The following is a 19,012-nucleotide window of genomic DNA, read 5'->3' on the forward strand; positions in this document are numbered from 1 at the left end:
GGAGCGAATGCAGGCTGCGCAGCTATCCCAGAAGCCAGAACAGCAAGAGGGATCGCTGCTTTCACTGCGCAGCAATCCCTCTTGCTGTTCTGGCTTCTGAGATTCGGATTTTTTTCTTCTTGTTTTCCTCCTCCAAAAACTAGGTGCATCTTATGGCCTGGTGCATCTTATAGAGCGAAAAATACGGTATGTTTATTTGGTTCTGTTTTCAAGAGAATCCATCAAGAGTATTCATTTGGTTTTGCAGAGAGTGCACATTTCATATATTTCATATTGTTCTATGTTTTGTATAGATTATATAAAGAGTTTATATTGACATCGCATTGTTGTCCTTGGCCATCGTGTTGCCTTTGGATATTACTACATTTTTTGCCCCTGGCAGCTGCACTCCAGGGTTCTTTTCGCCAACCAGCAGGCCAGCTTTGACCGCATCTGAAGTTCTCCCTATGCTGCTGCTGCTATTCTGTACACCCAAGCCAGGATGTTCAGGGTTGCTTTGTAGCACAGCCCTTCTACTTCCACAAGAGCATCCTTTATTGCTCCCGGGAGAGTGAGGAGAGTCTGCTTTGCCAGATTCCTTATGGTCCCTTCCAACTCTACAATTCTATAATATTACGGAATAAAAGGAGGCCTGCCATTCCTGTGCTGTGTACCAGGAAATACATAGACAAGACCAAAACTACAGTCCTTTGCAGGATCAAGAAAATGCCCTACAGATTCAGTAATCACAGAACTGTAGAGCTGGAAAGGATCACAACCCTCACCTAATCCAACTGTGTAGGGATCTTTTGCCCAATGTGGGACTTGAACCCAGAACCGTGAGATTAGGAGTCTCATGCTCTACCGACTGAGCCATCCCAGAGCTCACCCTAGTTCAGCATCCTTGCTCTTGCACCGGTCCCTGTGGTAAGTCCACAATGCAGTCCTGTTTGGCACCCTCCAGATGTTTTGGAAAGCAAGTCCCATGAGCCGGCATGCTCAAGGGTGACGGGAGGCTATATAGTCCAAAACATCTGCTGATGGGATTCCCACAGGCATCTGGGTTAGGGCTGCCATATTCCCCAAATTGAAAATCCGAGTTTCCCCAGACATTTTGCAGTTTCCGTGAAAATCCGCCCGGATGCAAAAATGCTGCCCTATTCCCAGACCTATGGCAGCCCTAATCTGGGTAGCCACTGTGAGAACAGAATGCTATTATTTTACCTAATAAAAATTTTAAAAACCACCCAATAGCCCCCTCCCAACACACAAAAAAACACATATTAAAAGGGCATGGGATGTAAATCAACCAAGGGCCTGGTTAAAAAGGAATCTTTCTGGCGCCTAAAGATGTACTTCCCTGGGGAGAGCATTCCAGAGACAGGGAGCCACTGCAGAGAAGGCCCCGCTCTCGTGTTGCCAAACCTTGTATACACACTTTCTTTGATCTCTTGAACATGGACGCAACAATGGAGTTTCAGATTTGAATTGGCATGTGGCCGAGACTGAGGTTGCCGCACATTCCAGCAGGGCTCCTGCGCCTTTGCAGTTGGGCAGAAAGGCAACAGGATGCTGGACCTAATGAGCCATTGGCTTGGTCCAGCAGGACTACACTCTAATGCATTCATGCAGTAAACTGCAGCTCCAGGAAAAAATAACACCATTATCCATCCTCGGAGGAGGCTGCCTGCTGCACCTCTGTGCGAGTTGTGTCTCTGGCCTCGCCTCCTTCGAAGTGGCTTTGCTGGGGCCTCTGCAGCGGATCGTGGCTGTTGCAGCATGGACTGTCCCCCCCGGAGGAGGAGGCTGCCTGTTGTGTCTCTCCATCGTTTGCCAAGCCGGGGCTTTCTTCTTTCCCAGCAGGAGGTGCACATGAAACAGTGAGTCATGCAGAAGCATGGGGCATTCTTCCTCTCGCACCCTCCGGGAGGCAAACCTCGTGTGTGCAAGAGTGATGTGTGCGGCCCGTTTTGATTCACGGGAGACAAGTGAATCTTCCATGCTCTGTAGCCTGGGAAGTGGTGGACGGGGTACTCTCTGGGGACACTGCCACGAGTGTACAGCATTGCAAGACCCACATACCCACACGCCGGCGGAGGGAATTAAGCTCCATGATTAAAGCAGGGTCCTTTTTAAAAAATAAGCTCTCCCTCTCAAATAGGTCTTATTGGCTATTTGTTTTTTAACTAACCCCTGGCACTACTGAGCTAATCATCCCTACGCTTTCTCACTCCCCCTTCCCCTCTGATCAATCTGCTTCGACTGTTCGGATTGGAATCTTCCATCTGTCTCCCTCTCCTGGGACTGGCCTCTTTGGTTAGCGGTGGGGAGACAGAGGTTTTCGGAAGTTGCCCGTACATGCGGTGTGATTTTTTTATGTTTTTGGGTGGGTGGGGCGTGATCCGTGTGGGGGTGTTGTGTTTGGATATTCCTATGACCGGGGAGGGGGTTTGCTTTAAAGCACTGGCGTGGAGTCAACTCAATAAAGCGAAGTCCAAAAGAAGCAATCTGGAAGTCTGGATCTCCTTGGTTTCAGATCTTGACATTCCCCAATGCCTCCAATCTGTATTATTATTATTATTATTATTATTATTATTATTATTATTCCCAGGGGTCTCAGGGCAGTTCACAGAATAAAATCAAGATATAAAACCATAAAATACGTAATAAAAAAACCCACACACAATAGCCCCCTCCCAACACAAAAAACACATTTTTAAAAGGCATAGGATGTAAATTGGATCAATCAAAGGCCTGGTTAAAAAGGAATGTTTTTTCCTGGCGCCTAAAGATGTCTAGCGAAGGCGCCAGGCGGACTTCCCTGGAGAGAGCATTCCGCAGACAGGAAGCCACTGCAGAGAAGGCCCCGGTCTCGTGTTGCCACCCTTGTATATACACCCTCTTTGATCTCTCGAACATGGACGCAACAATGGGGTTTCAGATTTCAACTGAATTGGGATGTGACCGAGACGGAGGTTGCCGCACATTCCAGCAGGGCTCCTGCGCCTTTGCAGCTGGGCGGAAAGATAATCAACCCGCAAAGTTTTCCCCAAGGGAGATTGCCACACTTTACTTTGCCAGAGAATCTCCTTTACTCGGTTAAGTTATAGGACAAAGCTTGCCCACTGTCAGAAATAATCTCTAACCCTGGCTTTTTAACAATCTTTACTCTGGCTTTTTACACCTGAGAGGTATATTTTTAGGACCCATCTTATTTTTGCGACAGTAAATTCTTTTAAACTGTTTTTAATGTTGCAGAACCCACCCTGGGCACCTTAGGGTGAAGACTTGGCTAATACTAGAAAGAAACCCTTGATGCCTCATCCAGGAAACAATGAGGGGGGAACAGATGGTCCTCTAGATCAGTGTTCCCCAGACTTTGATATCCAGCTGTTTTTGGACTACAACTCCCATCATCCCTGACCACTGGTCCTGCTGGCTAGGGATGATGGGAGTTGTAGTCCAAAAACAGCTGGAGACCCAAGTTTGGGAAACAATGATCTAGATCAGCCTTTCTCAACCTGTGAGTCCCTAGATGTTGTTGGACTACAACTCCTGCCATCCCTGAGCTCTGGCCTTGCTAGTTAGGGGTGATGGGAGTTGTAGTTCAACAACATCTGCGTACCCACAGGTTTAGAAAGGCTGATCTAGATGATGATGGCAGACTTGGTAGCCTTGCCTCAATGCCTGATTAGGATGTGCTATGTACAAAAATCCTATATTTTGTCACTGTTGGGCGAGGGTTTTTGGCACGCAACAAGTATCAGCTTCCTCCATCCACGCAGAGCCCTTTTTCCTCAAAAGAGAGAGTGAGAGAGAATGAATAAAAAGCCACACAGAAATCCATAGCTTTTAATCTGATCAGGGCCAGAGAGACCTACATTACACAACAGACACATGGAAGGCAGAGAGACAGAACTCCGTCACAGACACAGATTAAAACAGATCACAGGAGAACCACACTGTAGCTACGAAACGAAACACCCAGCCTCGTGGAAGCCAAGAACAATCAATTCCTTCAGACAGGGTTTGCAAGTGGAAGAAATCAAAGTATGTACATAAGATGGGACTGGATTTCCTCCTTTCGCTGAAGACACATATGGTATTATTTATATATATATGTATTTAAATAGCAGCTCCAGTGAGAGGGCACATTGCTGAGCCACAGGGAAAGGGGATGCTGTGACTGCAAAAAAAAAAATCAGCTTATCAGATGTGGGCAAAATCAACCCACCAGCTGCGGTGTGCCATGCTGCCACCTCCAGACACCGGCACCCTCTACAAAACCCCCACCTCGCCCCCCACAACTTGCTCTCACTCAGTCCTTAAAGGTAAAGGTACCCCTGCCCGTACGGGCCAGTCTTGACGGACTCTAGGGTTGTGCGCTAATCTCACTCTAGAGGCCGGGAGCCAGCGCTGTCCGCAGACACTTCCGGGTCACATGGCCAGCGTGACAAGCTGCATCTGGCGAGCCAGCGCAGCACACAGAACGCTGTTTACCTCCCCGCTGGTAAGCGGTCCCTATTTATCTACTTGCACCCGGGGGTGCTTTCGAACTGCTAGGTTGGCAGGCGCTGGGACCGAGCGACGGGAGCGCACCCCGCCGCGGGGATTCGAACCGCTGACCTTCTGATCGGCAAGTCCTAGGCGCTGAGGCTTTTACCCACAGCGCCACCTGCGTCCCCACTCAGTCCTTACCCAGATCCAAAATCCAACCTTTTGGTATGATGCAAAGCCCAACCTCCTCCTAAACTGACACAGCCAGGACTACTTATAACTTCCTTTTTCACCTTGCAGCTGAGCTCCTCTGCCCGCCTCCCGCTGCTTTCTGGGTGCAGAACGCCACATGCTGCCATTACCCCCGGCCCCATTGCCGCTAGCAGAGCAGATTGAGAAAGCAACCTGTGACATTCATTGAGAGCGATGCAACACTCTGCATATGTGGGCAGAGATATGGGGGGAGAGAGGGAAGGGGCCGAGCCCGCAAGTTGCTAAGACACCGCAGCAAAACGGAGCACTGCTGGGAAGAGGAAGTGGAAACTCAGACTTCCGCTAGAGCTAGCAAAACTAAGCCACAAATGACACAAAGGTGGTGGGTGGAAGATGCCAGAGATGCTCTGCACCCCCTTTTTGACTTGAGAGCAGCTAGAAATCAAGAGGAAACCGTGGTCTCGGGGAGAAACTTCCAGGACCACCAGCCTCCTGATGGGCATTTCATCTGAAACATGCTTGGAGCAGCTGCCTAGAGAGCGTTGGACTACAACTCCCACCATTCTCCCCCATTGCTGATGATGGGAGTTGGAGTCCAATCGCCTTTGGGAACCTCAGAAGAGCCGGGTGTGATTTGAGCAGCTGGCTGTACCAGAAGGCAGACCCTTTTGGCTGTCTGTGGGAAGGAAAGTGCCCCTTGCCCCATGCAGGGCTGCCATGTACCACCCGCCAGGACACAGCTTCAGTTCTAAGGGAACAGGAGAAGTTTCCTCTCCTACAGAAATAGAAGACCCCCATTCCCCAGCTGAAAATCACAAACAAGGGGCTTTCACACGGGAGTCAGAACCAAAAGCTATGGCAGTATCAGTCTGGCCTTGCCTAATATGAGGCTGGCAACCTCATGGCCACTAGGCAACTAAAGGGAACTTCTTCTTCCCCACTCCTGAATGTGGCACGCAGCTGCTGGCAGTCAAAATGTGGCGGAAAAGGGCAAAAGGGGGAAGGGTGAGGTGCCGCAACAGCATGAACCAGGAGTACAGCGCGGGCAGAAGAAGTAAACCCCCAAAAGAGGAAGGAATCCAGGGTCCCTGGGTCTTAGTGACCCAGTTCTTGGAAAGCACAATGGCCCAGGCAGCCTGCCCACATCTTCCCCACTTGCCCAGAGATGATTCAAGGCATTGGCTGGGCAGAGGGATGGAAAAGATTGCTGTCTGCAAGCTGCAGGCTTGTGGGGGAGGTTAAAGAGGTCAAATGTGGGCAGGGGGTAAGGGGGGCAAGTGGGTAAGCTGGCACAGGGAGGCTCTTACAGGCCGCAGAAGATGGCTCAGGGCACAGGATGAAAAGAAGGGTAAGCCTGGAAGTGGAGGAGACTGGCTAGTTGCTCAGTGGCAGGAGGGACAAAGGACATACAACCACTACCTGATTGGAGGAGCTCTCCTTCACGTACAGCAAAGGCACAGTCCTGGTCCATCTACTGGAGGGCGGGGGGGAAGGGAAGTTGCCACAATCTGTTCCTACTCTCACCCCCAGTCTTCTGGCCCAACCCATTCCCAACCTAAATGAGGCTCAATGTACAGGCAGGAGAAGAGCCATAAAAGCGAGGTCTGAGCAAACGAGCACCTAAAAAGAAATAAATTCACGAGGAAGCTGGGTTGCAGAGAGAAGGTATTTCCTGCAAAGGTTTCACGGTGGAGAGGTGTGTGTGTGTGTGTGTGTGTGTGTGTGTACATATATATGCACCTATCAATCTTGAGTGATCCCTACTGTAAGATCTAGTGGGTTAAGCTGGGGGGTGGCTGAATCCTAAACCAGGCCAAAACCCTGCCAAAAATCCCCAAACAGAAGAAAAGAGGTGTTCTAAAATAGAACTCGAGGCAATGTAGAACATCCAGATTTTGGGTCTGGAATCAGAGACACACACCACTCAGCTCAGATGTGCGTTTGATGACACCAAGATGTGGTTTAGCTCCTTCCTATCTCTCAAGCTAGCAGGGATTGAGGTAGCGGGGAAGAATTCAAACCTACGGGATACTCGTTTCAGAGATGCCAAAGCAGCTATGATCAGGTGCCCCCAATACAAACCTTTTTATTATTCTGGACATCAAACAAAAAACAGAAGTCATCAGAACTTTGGGGACAGACAGGAAAACAAACCAATAATGGAGCGTAAATTGGAATGGAGCTAAGGGAGAGCTGTCTTCGGCAGACAACACAGCTCCCTCAACAGCCCCTTCCCCAGCCCCTATAAATAAGTCAGATCTAGCTCACAGTGAAGAATGCAGTTGCTACAGAAACCACAGCTGGCTGCCAGAGGCGGAGGCATGGTTAATGGAACACAGCCTGGGAGATGAAGTGGACCCCTTGCCTCGTCTTCTAATGCCCACGGTTGATCACGATGTCATCATATTCCTCCTGGGAATAATAATAATAATAATAATAATAATAATAATAATAATAATAATAATAATAATATATTATTTATAACCTGTCCATCTGGCTGGGTTTCCCCAGCCACTCTGGGCGGCTTCCAACAAAATATTAAAATACAGTAATGCATCAAACATTAAAAGCTTCCCTAAACAGGGCTGCCTTCAGATGTCGTCTAAAAGTCTGCTAGTTGTTTTTCCCTTAGACATCTGATGGGAGGGTGTTCCACAGGGCGGGCGCCACCACCGAGAAGGCCCTCTGCCTGGTTCCCTGTAACTTGGCTTCTCGCAGTGAGGGAACCGCCAGAAGGCCCTCGGAGCTGGACCTCAGTGTCCGGGAAGAACGATGGGGGTGGAGACGCTCCTTCAGGTATACTGGGCCGAGGCCGTTTAGGGCTTTAAAGGTCAGCACCAACACTTTGAATTGTGCTCGGAAACGTACTGGGAGCCAATGCAGGTCTTTCAAGACCGGTGTTATGTGGTCTCGGCGGCCGCTCCCAGTCACCAGTCTAGCTGCCACATTCTGGATTAGCTGTAGTTTCCGAGTCACCTTCAAAGGTAGCCCCACGTAGAGTGCATTGCAGTAGTCCAAGCGGGAGATAACCAGAGCATGCACCACTCTGGTGAGACAGTCCGCAGGCAGATAGGGTCTCAGCCTGTGTACCAGATGGAGCTGATAAACAGCTGCCCTGGGCACAGAATTGAACTGCGCCTCCATGGACAGCTGTCGGTCCAAAATGACTCCCAGGCTGCGCACCTGGTCCTTCAGGGGCACAGTTACCCCATTCAGGACCAGGGAGTCCTCCACACCTGCCCGCCTCCTGTCCCCCAAAAACAGTACTTCTGTCTTGTCAGGATTCAACCTCAATCTGTTAGCCGCCACCCATCCTCCAACCACCTCCAGACACTCACACAGGACCGTCACTGGATCTGATTTGAAAGAGAGGTAGAGTTGGATGTCATCCGCATACTGATGAACACCCAGCCCAAACCCCCAATGATCTCTCCCAATGGCTACATCTAGATGTTGAAAAGCATGGGGGAGAGGACAGAACCCTGAGGCACCCCACAAGTGAGAGCCCAGGGGTCTGAACACTCATCCCCCACCAAGCAAAACAGAGCAGAAACAAAAAACCCCATCCATTTTACTCCCGCAGACTCTGGGGGGCAAAGGTCACTAACACCATTGAATTCATTGCCTGCCCTTCAGCAGGGCAGGTTGCAGCAATTAAAATCCAGAATTTATAGCAGAGTGTGGTCACAGGAATAGGGGTGGGTCCTGAAAACCCACGGCTCAAGGATCAAAGGCCAGGATTTAAAGAGAGTCTTCCGCATTTGCCAAAAGCTGAATGCACCAGGAGCATCTCTGTGGAGAGGGAATTCCACAACTTAGGGGCTGCCACAGAGAAGACCCTCTCCCTGGCCGCCTTGAACTTGCAATACAGGCAACTCCCCATTTACGCGGAGCCTCTGTGCAACCGTACGTTTAAGTGAAATCGCATATATCAGGGAACACCGCTGAAAAAGCCTGCAAACACCACAACTGCTCCCTCCAAACCTCCTTGCTGAAACTCCCAACTCTCCACTGGCTTCAAAGATTTGCGCAAGCGCTCCGTGGATTGCACTTGCAAAGGCTTGCAAGATTGCTAGATGCTGGTTTTGCGCCATTTTTGATGTTTTCGCACGCTTTTAGGGTCATTTTTGCCCCTTTTGGTGCCAGAGTAGAAAGGTTATGGGCAGGTGTTTAAAAGCTGGCAAGGAAGCTGCCTGCTGAATCTCCCTTGACAGGGTGTTCACAGGACTGAGCCAAGGACTCAAAGGTTTGGGTACCTCCTCGCTGTCAAATGAGCCTCGTTAACTTGGGGAACAACCACCAATGCTCCTGTAGATGATCTCAGTGATCGAGCTGGAGTGGAAGGGTTCAAGTCATCCTGGAGATATTCTGGGCCTAAGTTGCTCAGGGCTTGGTAAATTTATACAAGACTACAGAATTTAGACTGGCGGTTCCCAAAGTGGGTGGTACTACCCCCAGGGGGCACTGGGATTACCTACAGGGGGCACTAAGAGGCAAGGGGGTAGAGGGGGCGGGCACTGGAGGTGTAAATGACTACCAGAAATGGAAAAGCTGGTATCACTGGAGCAATTCAATCAATTTTGTTAAAGATAAAAGGACCCCTGACCATTAGGTCCAGTCGTGGCCTACTCTGGGGTTGCGGCACTCATCTCGCTTTATTGGCCGAGGGAGCCGGCGTACAGCTTCCGGGTCATGTGGCCAGCATGACTAAGCCACTTCTGGTGAACCAGAGCAGTGCACGGAAACGCCGTTTACCTTCCCGCCGGAGTGGTACCTATTTATCTACTTGCACTTTGTGCTTTCGAACTGCTAGGTTGGCAGGAGCAGGGACCCAGCAACGGGAGCTCACCCCGTCACGGGGATTCGAACCGCCGACCTTCTGATTGGCAAGTCCTAGGCTCTGTGGTTTAACCCACAGCGCCACCCGCGTCCCAATTTTGTTAAGTTACATTAAATAGTTTTACTTGGATTTTGCAAAAAAATGTGCAATTGTTACTGCTTGGAATTTTATTGTGTTATTATCTCGCTTAGTGAGCTGTGCAAACCGCTATTCTGAATAATGCTTCTTTCATGGTCGGGGGAACTGGGGATGAGTTTACAGAACCAAGGGGGCAGTGGGTCAAAAAAAGTTGGTAAACCACTGGTTTAGATGATGGAACCCTTCATATTTACAGGCCACAATAATTGTGGCTTTAAAGAAGAATGGGAACCTTTTACAAATGACTAAAAAAACAAACAAAATGATTTGGACTCCTTGGCAGGTTTTGAATAAACATACCCAAATTTATTAGTGTTCACATAATAGACAGGCAATTTAAGGATTTTTACGATTCTATAATATGCAGAGAATAATATGTGTTGAAAACCGGAGAGAGGAGGTGAGGGAAATCTGGGGGGGGGGGGGTTCTTGGGGGAGGGGGGGAAATTATAGGTTTTTGATAATTTATGATGTTGAAACTCTTAATAAAAACCATTTTTATAAAATATCTGGGGGGGAGGAAATGCGAAGCCCCTGTAGCCCCAGATCTCATAGCTTGGGGGGAGGGTCCTAACTGGGGCCCAAACTCACCTCGCTGTTGCTGTCCAAACTCTCCTCCGAATCCCAGTCTGGCTCCTCTGAGCCAAACTCCCGCAAGAGCTGGGGGATCTTTTGGTCGGGCCGATGCATGGCGCTGTACATAGGGGTGTAGCCAACATACATGCGGGCCTCCGGGTCCGCTCCAGCGCGCAGCAGGTACTCGACCACCTCCGGGTTCTGAGACTCCACTGCCAGGTGAAGGGGGCTCCGCCCACAGCTCAGCTCCTGCCGGCGAGACGGGAGAAGGTGAAGCGGCTCGTGCTGGGAGCTCCGGGGTTGGCAGGTACGCCGGGAGACATGGATCTGTCCCAGCTGAGCCACTAACTGGTTTTGACCTTTAAAGCCCTTCATGGCCTAGGACCCTCGTACCTACGGGACCGCCTCTTCCGGTATGCCCCACGGAGGACCTCAAGGTCCATAAATAGCAACACCCTAGAGGTGCCCTAAGGAAGTCAGATTAGCCTCAACCAGAGCCAGGGCCTTTTCAACACTGGCTCCGGCCTGGTGGAACGCTCTGTCTCATGAGACCAGGGCCCTGCAGGATCTGATTTCTCTCCGCAGGGCCTGTAAGACAGAGTTGTTCCGCCTGGCCTTTGGCTTGGAGCCAATTTGATTCCCTCCCCCTCTTTCTTTTTCCTTTCTCCTCCTGTGATGAGGCTATATTTTAATATTTTAATGTTTCAATGTTCTAATGCTGTATTTTAATCTTGTTTTTAAGTTGCATTCATTCAACTTGTTTTTATTATTGCTTGTTAGCCACCCTGAGCCCGGCCTTGGCTGGGAAGGGAGGGGTATAAATAAAAATTATTATTATTTATTAACTAGTCCAGCCTTTGCTGGGGCTGCTGGAAGTTGTAGTCAGAGGCAGCTGGGAGCTACCAGGCGGACAAAAGGGGCACTGGATTGTCACTGACCACTTCTTGAAAGGAAGGGCAGAGTCACAAAGCTCACACAGATAAAAATCAGAGGTAAGGACACTGGTGTCAGATCAGACCTTGTCCAGCATCCTGGCCTCACAGGGGCCAACCAGAGGCCTGTGGGAAACCCATAAGCAGCATTTGAGCACAAGAGCCAGCATAGGTAACAGCCACTGGTAACCCTCTCCTCCATGAAATTATCTTCTAAAGCCTCTTTTTGAAGTGTTTCTTCTTATCCCACTGCTGCTAATTCACAGGGTGAATTAATTCAACACGCTTCTTAAAGGTGCTGGTGGGGAAAGGATGACTTTGTGTTGTTACCCAGTGTAGTGACCCGGTGGGATTGAGGAATTATAGCAAATATAGAGTAAGACACCTGTGTCAGCAATGAAAGCATTGCGTTGACTGGGTTTAAACTATTTTGATATGATCCTTGATCAATCCACACCTCTGCATCCCTGATCCATTTTTCTTTCTTCACAAGTCACGTACCCACTTCGACAGGCAGGCTCCTGGGTCATAAAAGACAGTGGGCAGTTTCTACGCTGTAGCTTTTCTGATATGTTAATCTTAGGATGTTAATCTTAGGGCCAGGAAACAGGTTTCACATAAAGGTGATAATGATCACTGTTCTCCTGGCCATCCTTCTTATCATGTGTATTGATTGTTTATGACCTCCAGGGTTGCTAGATGCACTCCTTTGTAGTTCTCAATTTATTCACCCCAAAAGTATGCATGCTTAACTAGTGTTTGTAGTTTAACTTTGTCCCCACGTGGGGTTTGTTGAAATGCTCAAAAGAAATCTGATTGGTTCTTACGAACACTCTGTAAAAAACTCTTTTGTGAATAAAACGACCTGGGCCAGAGGGTGGAGACAGATTATTATACGCACCCTTCCCAGAGTCTTGCTGGTTCAAGCCTCTGTGTGTATTCTTATTAATCAGAGTTCAATCCTTCCTTTACTTTGGGAACACCTCACACAGAGGGTTCCTTTTCAAGTGTACAGGAAAACAGTGTGCATACCTCCTGCAGGATAATCACCTATGTGTGTCTACTTCACCACTGCCTCTGAAACTAACCGGTTTGTTGAGATCAGCTCCCCCGGAGATTAAGAGACTGACCACGTTTAAGTCTTTCCGCAAGACGGCAACATGCAGGGGCGTGTAACCTACGGAGAGAGAGATGGGACACAGTTCTGCGGCAGCCCGGGCACTGAGGTGGAGAAACTACCTTGTGTAATACGGATTTATAATCACCACCACCACCACCACAAAATGGCATGTGGAAATCCCAAATTAAGAAATGATATGGATCAAATACAATTTGCATTCCTCCAAACTGGATTGTTCCTGCTGCAAAATTCAGAGTTTGGTTCCCAAGCTAAGGGAAAAACTGAGGTAGGCGCTGCAGTAAGAGGAAAGAACAGCACAGTCTTGAAAAGAACAAAAGAAGGTGGGGGAAAGCAGGTGGGTGGAGATGGAAAACAGGCAAAAGGGTATAAAGCAAAAGAATGCAAAGTTCACAAATCCTCAACCACAAGTGGTGGAAACGAATGCATTCCTCTTTAACTGCCCACCAGTGGCGTAGCGTGGGGGGTGCAGGGGGGGCCGGTCGCACCATCTATGGTTAGGGTTAGGGGGCGCAAATCCACGGGTTAGGGGGCACAAATTACTTGCCTTGCCCCGGGTGCTGACAACCCACACTACGCCACTGCTGCCCACCAACTTCCAAGTCTGATATTTTAAATAGCGTGTTTTTCGCTCTATAAGACGCACCAGACCACAAGACACACCTAGTTTTTGGAGGAGGAAAACAAGAAAAAAAATATATTCTGAATCTCAGAAGCAGTGAAAGCAGTAATCCCTCTTGCTGTTCTGGTTTCTGGGATAGCTGCGCAGCCTGCATTCGCTCCGTAAGACACACACACATTTCCCCCTACTTTTTAGAAGGGAAAAAGTGTGTCTTATAGAGCAAAAAATACGGTATTTAAAGTTTGGAAGATCCTTGCTGATCCATCTTATTCTCCCACCCACGATACTCACAAGGACTACAAACTTTTGGCATTTGAAACCTGCTCTTCACTAGACCCTACTGTCTCCATATTATGGAGGACTTCGAGACCAAGCAACTATCTCCCCCCGAGGACCCAGGAGAGGTACCATCGAAATTGGTGCAGTCCAGCTGGGCCCGAAAGCCGCTCCCTTCGCAGGGCCTTTGCGCAACATGCGGCGCCAAGAGGATCTGCGCGCACTCCCGCTGCCCTTCTCGGCATGCCAAGTGCAAAGCGGTGTGGCCGCCCTTTTCCTGCACGCACAGACCGGCTCCCGCCGACACGAGCTTGCTCACAAAATCGGCAGCCCCCAGGATGACCGCGATGTGAAGTGCTGTCTGGGGAAGAGAAAACGAGAAAGGGCCTGAGTTCGAGAAGAGCCGCTTGCATGCCCCTTGCTCCTGGGATGAGAAGGCAGAGGTGGGGAATTTGTGGCTTTCAAGATGTCATCATCTTAAGCATTTTCAGAAATAATAATAAATAATAAATAATAATAATAATAATAATAAATAAATTTTATTTATATCCCGCCCTCCCCAGCCGAAGCCGGGCTCAGGGTGGCTAACAACACTAAAACAGTGCAACATTATAAAAACATTATTAAAATTAATTAAAATCAAAATTGATGGCAATGATAAACTAAAGTTTTATAAAGATTGCCAAAGGAGGGAGTCAGGCTGCGCCCTGACCAAAGGCCTGGTGGAACAGCTCTGTCTTGCAGGCCCTGCGGAAAGATGTCAAGTCCCGCAGGGCCCTTGTCTCTTGTGACAGAGCGTTCCACCAGATCGGGGCCACGGCCGAAAAAGCCCTGGCTCTGGTTGAGGCCAGCCTAACCTCTCTGTGGCCTGGGACCTTCAAGATGTTTTTATTTGAAGACCGTAAGTTCCTCTGTGGGGCATACCAGGAGAGGCAGTCCCGTAGGTACGAGGGTCCTAGGCCGTATAGGGCTTTGAAGGTTAAAACCAGCACCTTAAACCTGACCCTGTACTCCACCGGGAGCCAGTGCAGCTGGTACAGCACTGGGTGAATGTGATCTCGCAGTGAGGACCCTGTAAGGAGTTTCGCCGCGGCATTCTGCACCCGCTGGAGTTTCTGGGTCAGTCTCAAGGGCAGCCCCGCGTAGAGCGAGTTACAATAATCCAGTCTGGAGGTGACCGTCGCGTGGATCACAGTGGCTAGGTCAGGGCGAGAGAGGTAAGGAGCCAACTGCTTAGCTTGGCGGAGATGAAAAAATGCCGCCTTTGTTATAGCTGCAATCTGCGCCTCCATGGAGAGGGAGGTATCGAAGATTACCCCCAAACTCTTAACGGACGGTGCTGGCACTAATTGCACCCCCGCAAGAGATGAGAGTTGCCCCCTCAATCCCATATCGTCCCGTCCCAGCCAGAGGACCTCTGTCTTCGAAGGATTTAACTTCAACCGGCTCCCACGTAACCATCGAGCCACAGCTTCCAAGCATCTGATCAGTGTGTCTGGGGCCGAGTCACTATACAATGGGTTGGTTTTAACCTTGACGGTCTTATACAAACTCTGGGAAGAGGAACTGGAGGGACTGCTTGCTCCCCTATGAACCTGTGCATGCACCAGGCGCCCTTCCTCATCATCAGTGAAAAGGCAATAAGCTCAGGTAGAGCACCTGCCTTGAAAGCAGGCAGTTCCAGGTTTAATCTCCAGGTAGGGTTGGGAGAGAATCTTGCCTGAAATCCTGGTGAGTCGCTGCCAGCCAGTATAGTATAATGATGATGATGATAACAATAATTTATTATTTGTACCCAGCCCATCTGGCTGGGTTTCCCCAGCCACTCTGGGCGGCTTCCAACAAAGATTAAAAATACATTAAAATGCCACACATTAAAAACTTCCCTGAACAAGACTGCCTTCAGATGTCTTCTAAAAGTCAGATAGTTGTTTATTTCCTTGACATCTGATGGGAGGGCGTTCCACAGGGCGGGCGCCACTACCGAGAAGGCCCTCTGCCTGGTTCCCTGTAACTTGGCTTCTCGCAGTTAAGGAACTGCCAGAAGGCCCTCAGCGCTGGATCTCAGTATCCGGGCTGAATGATGGGGGTGGAGACGCTCCTTCAGTTATACTGGGCCTTTGAGGCCGTTTAGGGTCAGCACCAACACTTTGAATTGTGCTCGGAAACGTCCTGGGAGCCAATGTAGGTCTTTCAAGACCGGTGTTATATGGTCTTGGCGGCTGTCAGCAGTCTAGCTGCCGAAATTCTGGATTAGTTGTAATAATAATAATAATAATAATAATAATAATAATTTACATTTATATACCAAGGATCTCAAGGTGGTGTACATTATTCTCCTATCTGTTTCATCCTCACAAGAACCCTGTGAGGTAGGCTAGTCTAAGAGATGGTGACTGGCCCTAGGTCACCCAATGAGCTTCTTGGCTAAGTGGGAATCCTCCCAAGGTCATAGCCCAGCACTCTAACCATTACACCACACTGACAATACTGAGCTAAATCAGGCATAGGCAAACTCAGCCCTCCAGATGTTTTTGGGACTACAACTCCCATCATCCCAGACCACTGGTCCTGTTAGCTAGGGATGATGGGAGTTGTAGTCCTAGATGGACCAAAGATCTGAGTTAGTTCTTACGTTCCTAAGCATTTCTCCTTTCTCCTTTTAAGGTTGAAACAAATGCTACTCAGAGAGAAACCTGGGAGAGGTGGTTCTGCTGCTTTTGTTTTGTTATGTTTGAGGTTGCTGGTGAAGACTTTGATTTCATTTGCGGTTTTACTGCTCCTCTGTGCTTTAAAACCTATTTGAAAAAATGCCTTCCTTTGCTTCTTTTTGAGACTTTCAACCTTGTTTTCAATGCACGCTGCCTTGGAATTTTTCAACTTAAAAGTTCCAAACCAGGTTTCTAAGTCTGCATAATTACGCAGACTGCTGTTCTCTACAGCGAGGGCTCGTGGCTCCTCCCAATGTGCGTTACGAATGTCGGGAAACTTAGGCTCACATCGGAGCAGAGCAAAAGCGTGTTTCAATCCAACCTGTCCGAGGTCATTCTGAATATCCAGGTAATCCGTCCCTTGGGTGTACTGCAGGATGGACTCCAGAAAGGCCTCGTGCTCGTGGATGACGGCCAAGTGGAGAGCTCTGGAAACAACAGGAAATAACAAGAGGCTGCTGAGAGGGGCAAAAGTCTCTTATCGCTCACGTGGAGAAAAAACATTTTCCAACACAGACGGGGAATACAAAACAAGGAGACCTCAAACGGCTGCAGCCTTCCATCATTTTGTGGCTGTCCAGAGTTTTCAGAAAGAGGACTGTATTAGAACAAACCGTCCTCCAACTCAGAAGATGTTTAGAAACTTAAAAAATAAAAAAAAACTGCAGCTCTGCCCTACATGTTGTTGCTTGAATTAAGGCCAAATGTGTGCATAGGATTAGTATCTGAGTTCTCACTTGTGTTATTTTAGAAATAGGCAGAGTATCGCCAACAGAACAGTCAGTGCTCTTAAAAGGGCACTTTGCAGGGTTAAACCCACCCCCTCAGCAAAACCACACACCCAGAAGAGGACATAGTAGACACTGGCTTGCATGGGATCTGATCAGGCGCAGTTGAGTCTTTGTTCTAATTTTGAGATTTAAATAAGCCCACAAAAAGTAGTAGTCAACTAATTAGTTTACTATCCAGCTCTGAGTCAGCTGTTTAGTTTACTATCCAGTTCCGAGTCACCTGCTTTCATGCTGGCTACAGAAGGAAAAAAGCCCCCTCCTCTTGTGACCAGCATGCAAAATGAAATACCAGCCACTTAACAGCCTGGTAAAAAACAAAACACTCCTCTCTTTTTCCAAACTGTGGGGAGGAGGCAGAGCTTATTACAAAGTAAGCATGGAAACCCAGCAAACAGAGACATAATGGAGAGAGAGAGACCATTCTGCCACCAGCCCATCCATTCATCTGTACAGAATTCCTGGGCACCTGATTAGGCGTACCAGGTGTGTTTTTATATGTTTCAAGATGCACTGACATCTCTGTGCAAATGCAAAAGCGGCCAGAAACAATCCGGTGAAGGAATCGATCACAGCGGATAGTTCCCTTCAGCAGAGCAAAAAAGAGCAGGCCAGAAGGCAGCCCCTGAACCGCAACAGCTGGAAGAAGCCTCATCAGCCACCGGTGCCTGTAGCGGTGGTCAGAATCGGTGGCCACTACAGGCACAGGGAGGCTCCTGAGCCCAAAAAGACCAAATCCACATTCACAAGCAGGCAGATCGAAACCAGCATGCCCAGGCTCAGCAGAGTTTGGTGCTCAGGTACGGCCACCGTGGACCCAAGGCAGACGGGGAAACCCCCTATTATGAGAAAGCCTTCTGGTGCCAGTTTCCTTCCAACACAGTACAGTGGTACCTCGGGTTAAGTACTTAATTCGTTCCGGAGATCAGTTCTTAACCTGAAACTGTTCTTAATCTGAAGCACCACTTTAGCTAATGGGGCCTCCCACTGCTGCGCCACCAGAGCGCGATTTCTGTTCTCATCCTGAAGCAAATTTCTCAACCCAAGGTAATATTTCTGGGTTAGAGGAGTCTGTAACCTGAAGCGTATGTAACCCGAGATACCACTGTACCTATATCTATCTCCAGTGGTACCTTGGGTTAAGAACTTAAATTCGTTCTGGAGGTCTGTTCTTAACTTGAAACTGTTCTTAACCTGAGACACCACTTTAGCTAATGGGGTCTCCCACTGCTGCTGCGCCGTCACTGCACGATTTCTGTTCTCATCCTGAAGCAAAGTTCTTAACCCGAGGTCCTTCTTCTGGGTTAGCAGAGTCTGTAACCTGAAGCATCTGTAACCTGAAGCGCCTGTAACCCAAGGTACCACTGTACGTACGTGTCCCCGTCCTCGGTGACGAAGCCCAGCACGTGGTGCAGCCAGGCCTCGGGGGCCACCACCGCCGAGGCCCCGTTCTCGAGGCGCACGGCCCCCACGCCGTCCACGATGGCGCCCACGTCCTCGTCCCCCCTCAGGGAGTCCCCGAGGGCAGAGTCCAGCCGCTCCAGGTCATCCTCCTCTTCCTCCAAGAGCGCCTTCTGAGGGCCGGTGGGGCCCGAGGGGCCGGGGTCAGAGGTCAGGGCCCGGCGCCCAGGCCCCTCCTCCCCCTCGCCAGGACCCACCAGGCCCGCGTCCCCCTGGATCTGGCCCAGCTGGGCCTCGCTGAGGGAGCCCAGGCCGCTGTCGCACCAGTCGTCGCCTTCCACCCGCTTGGGCTCCCGCGGGCCGCCCTGAGCAGCAGCTTCGGAGGCCATGGCGGGGGGGAGAGCCTACAGGAAAGGCCTGGAGGGCCGCAGGGCCATAGGGGGAATCCGGGCAGAGCGACCCGCTGCCCCGCCGTCGCTCCTGCCTCAGCTGGGGGATTTCAGCGGCCTGGGGAATCCCCAGACTGGCGTCTGGTCGGCGCAGTCGCACAGAGGCATGCCGGGAGTCGTAGTTCTTTCCCCTTTCCCGCGAAGCATGCCGGGAGTTGTGGTCTGGGGCCTCTCAGCATCCGGGTCACTCGTCCCAATGCAAAGAGCCATGTTGGCTCTCTCGCAAGGCACGCCGGGAGCGGCAGTTCCCCTGGGCAGTTTCTCTTTCTCCCCTTTGTTTTTAACCACCTATTCCTCACACAAGGACGCTATTTGAAGTTTGAAGAGGCAAAAAAAGCAGTTTGAAGATGCAAAAAAAGCAATTCCCCCCTCAGCGACCCATTTTTAACGTTACTCGCCGGCGCCGCAAGGCATGCCGGGATTTCCCCCTCTCGCTCCTCGGCGGCTGAAAA

At 49.8% G+C, this 19,012-nt stretch overlaps 1 protein-coding gene and 1 long non-coding RNA gene across 2 annotated transcripts; both read right to left on the reverse strand.

The window, feature by feature from the left end:
- Positions 1-143: 143 nt before the first annotated feature.
- On the reverse strand, positions 144-6,018 carry LOC309376244. Its single transcript, XR_014171102.1, has 3 exons — positions 4,655-6,018; positions 2,765-4,286; positions 144-1,323 (listed from the first exon to the last, which is right to left on the reverse strand). It is a non-coding gene; the product is annotated as an uncharacterized lncRNA (long non-coding RNA).
- A 754-nt stretch (positions 6,019-6,772) lies between these two features.
- NFKBIB (NFKB inhibitor beta) lies at positions 6,773-18,946 on the reverse strand. Its single transcript, XM_081922272.1, has 6 exons — positions 18,085-18,946; positions 16,245-16,350; positions 13,344-13,572; positions 12,264-12,352; positions 10,259-10,492; positions 6,773-7,101 (listed from the first exon to the last, which is right to left on the reverse strand). Exons 1-6 carry the CDS (start codon positions 18,498-18,500, stop codon positions 7,063-7,065), a joined length of 1,113 nt encoding a protein of 370 aa, XP_081778398.1. The 5' UTR covers positions 18,501-18,946; the 3' UTR covers positions 6,773-7,062.
- Positions 18,947-19,012: the final 66 nt, after the last annotated feature.

Source organism: Podarcis melisellensis, assembly GCF_964234715.1.
Source record: "Podarcis melisellensis genome assembly, chromosome: 8".
Classification (NCBI taxonomy): Eukaryota; Metazoa; Chordata; class Lepidosauria; order Squamata; family Lacertidae; genus Podarcis; species Podarcis melisellensis.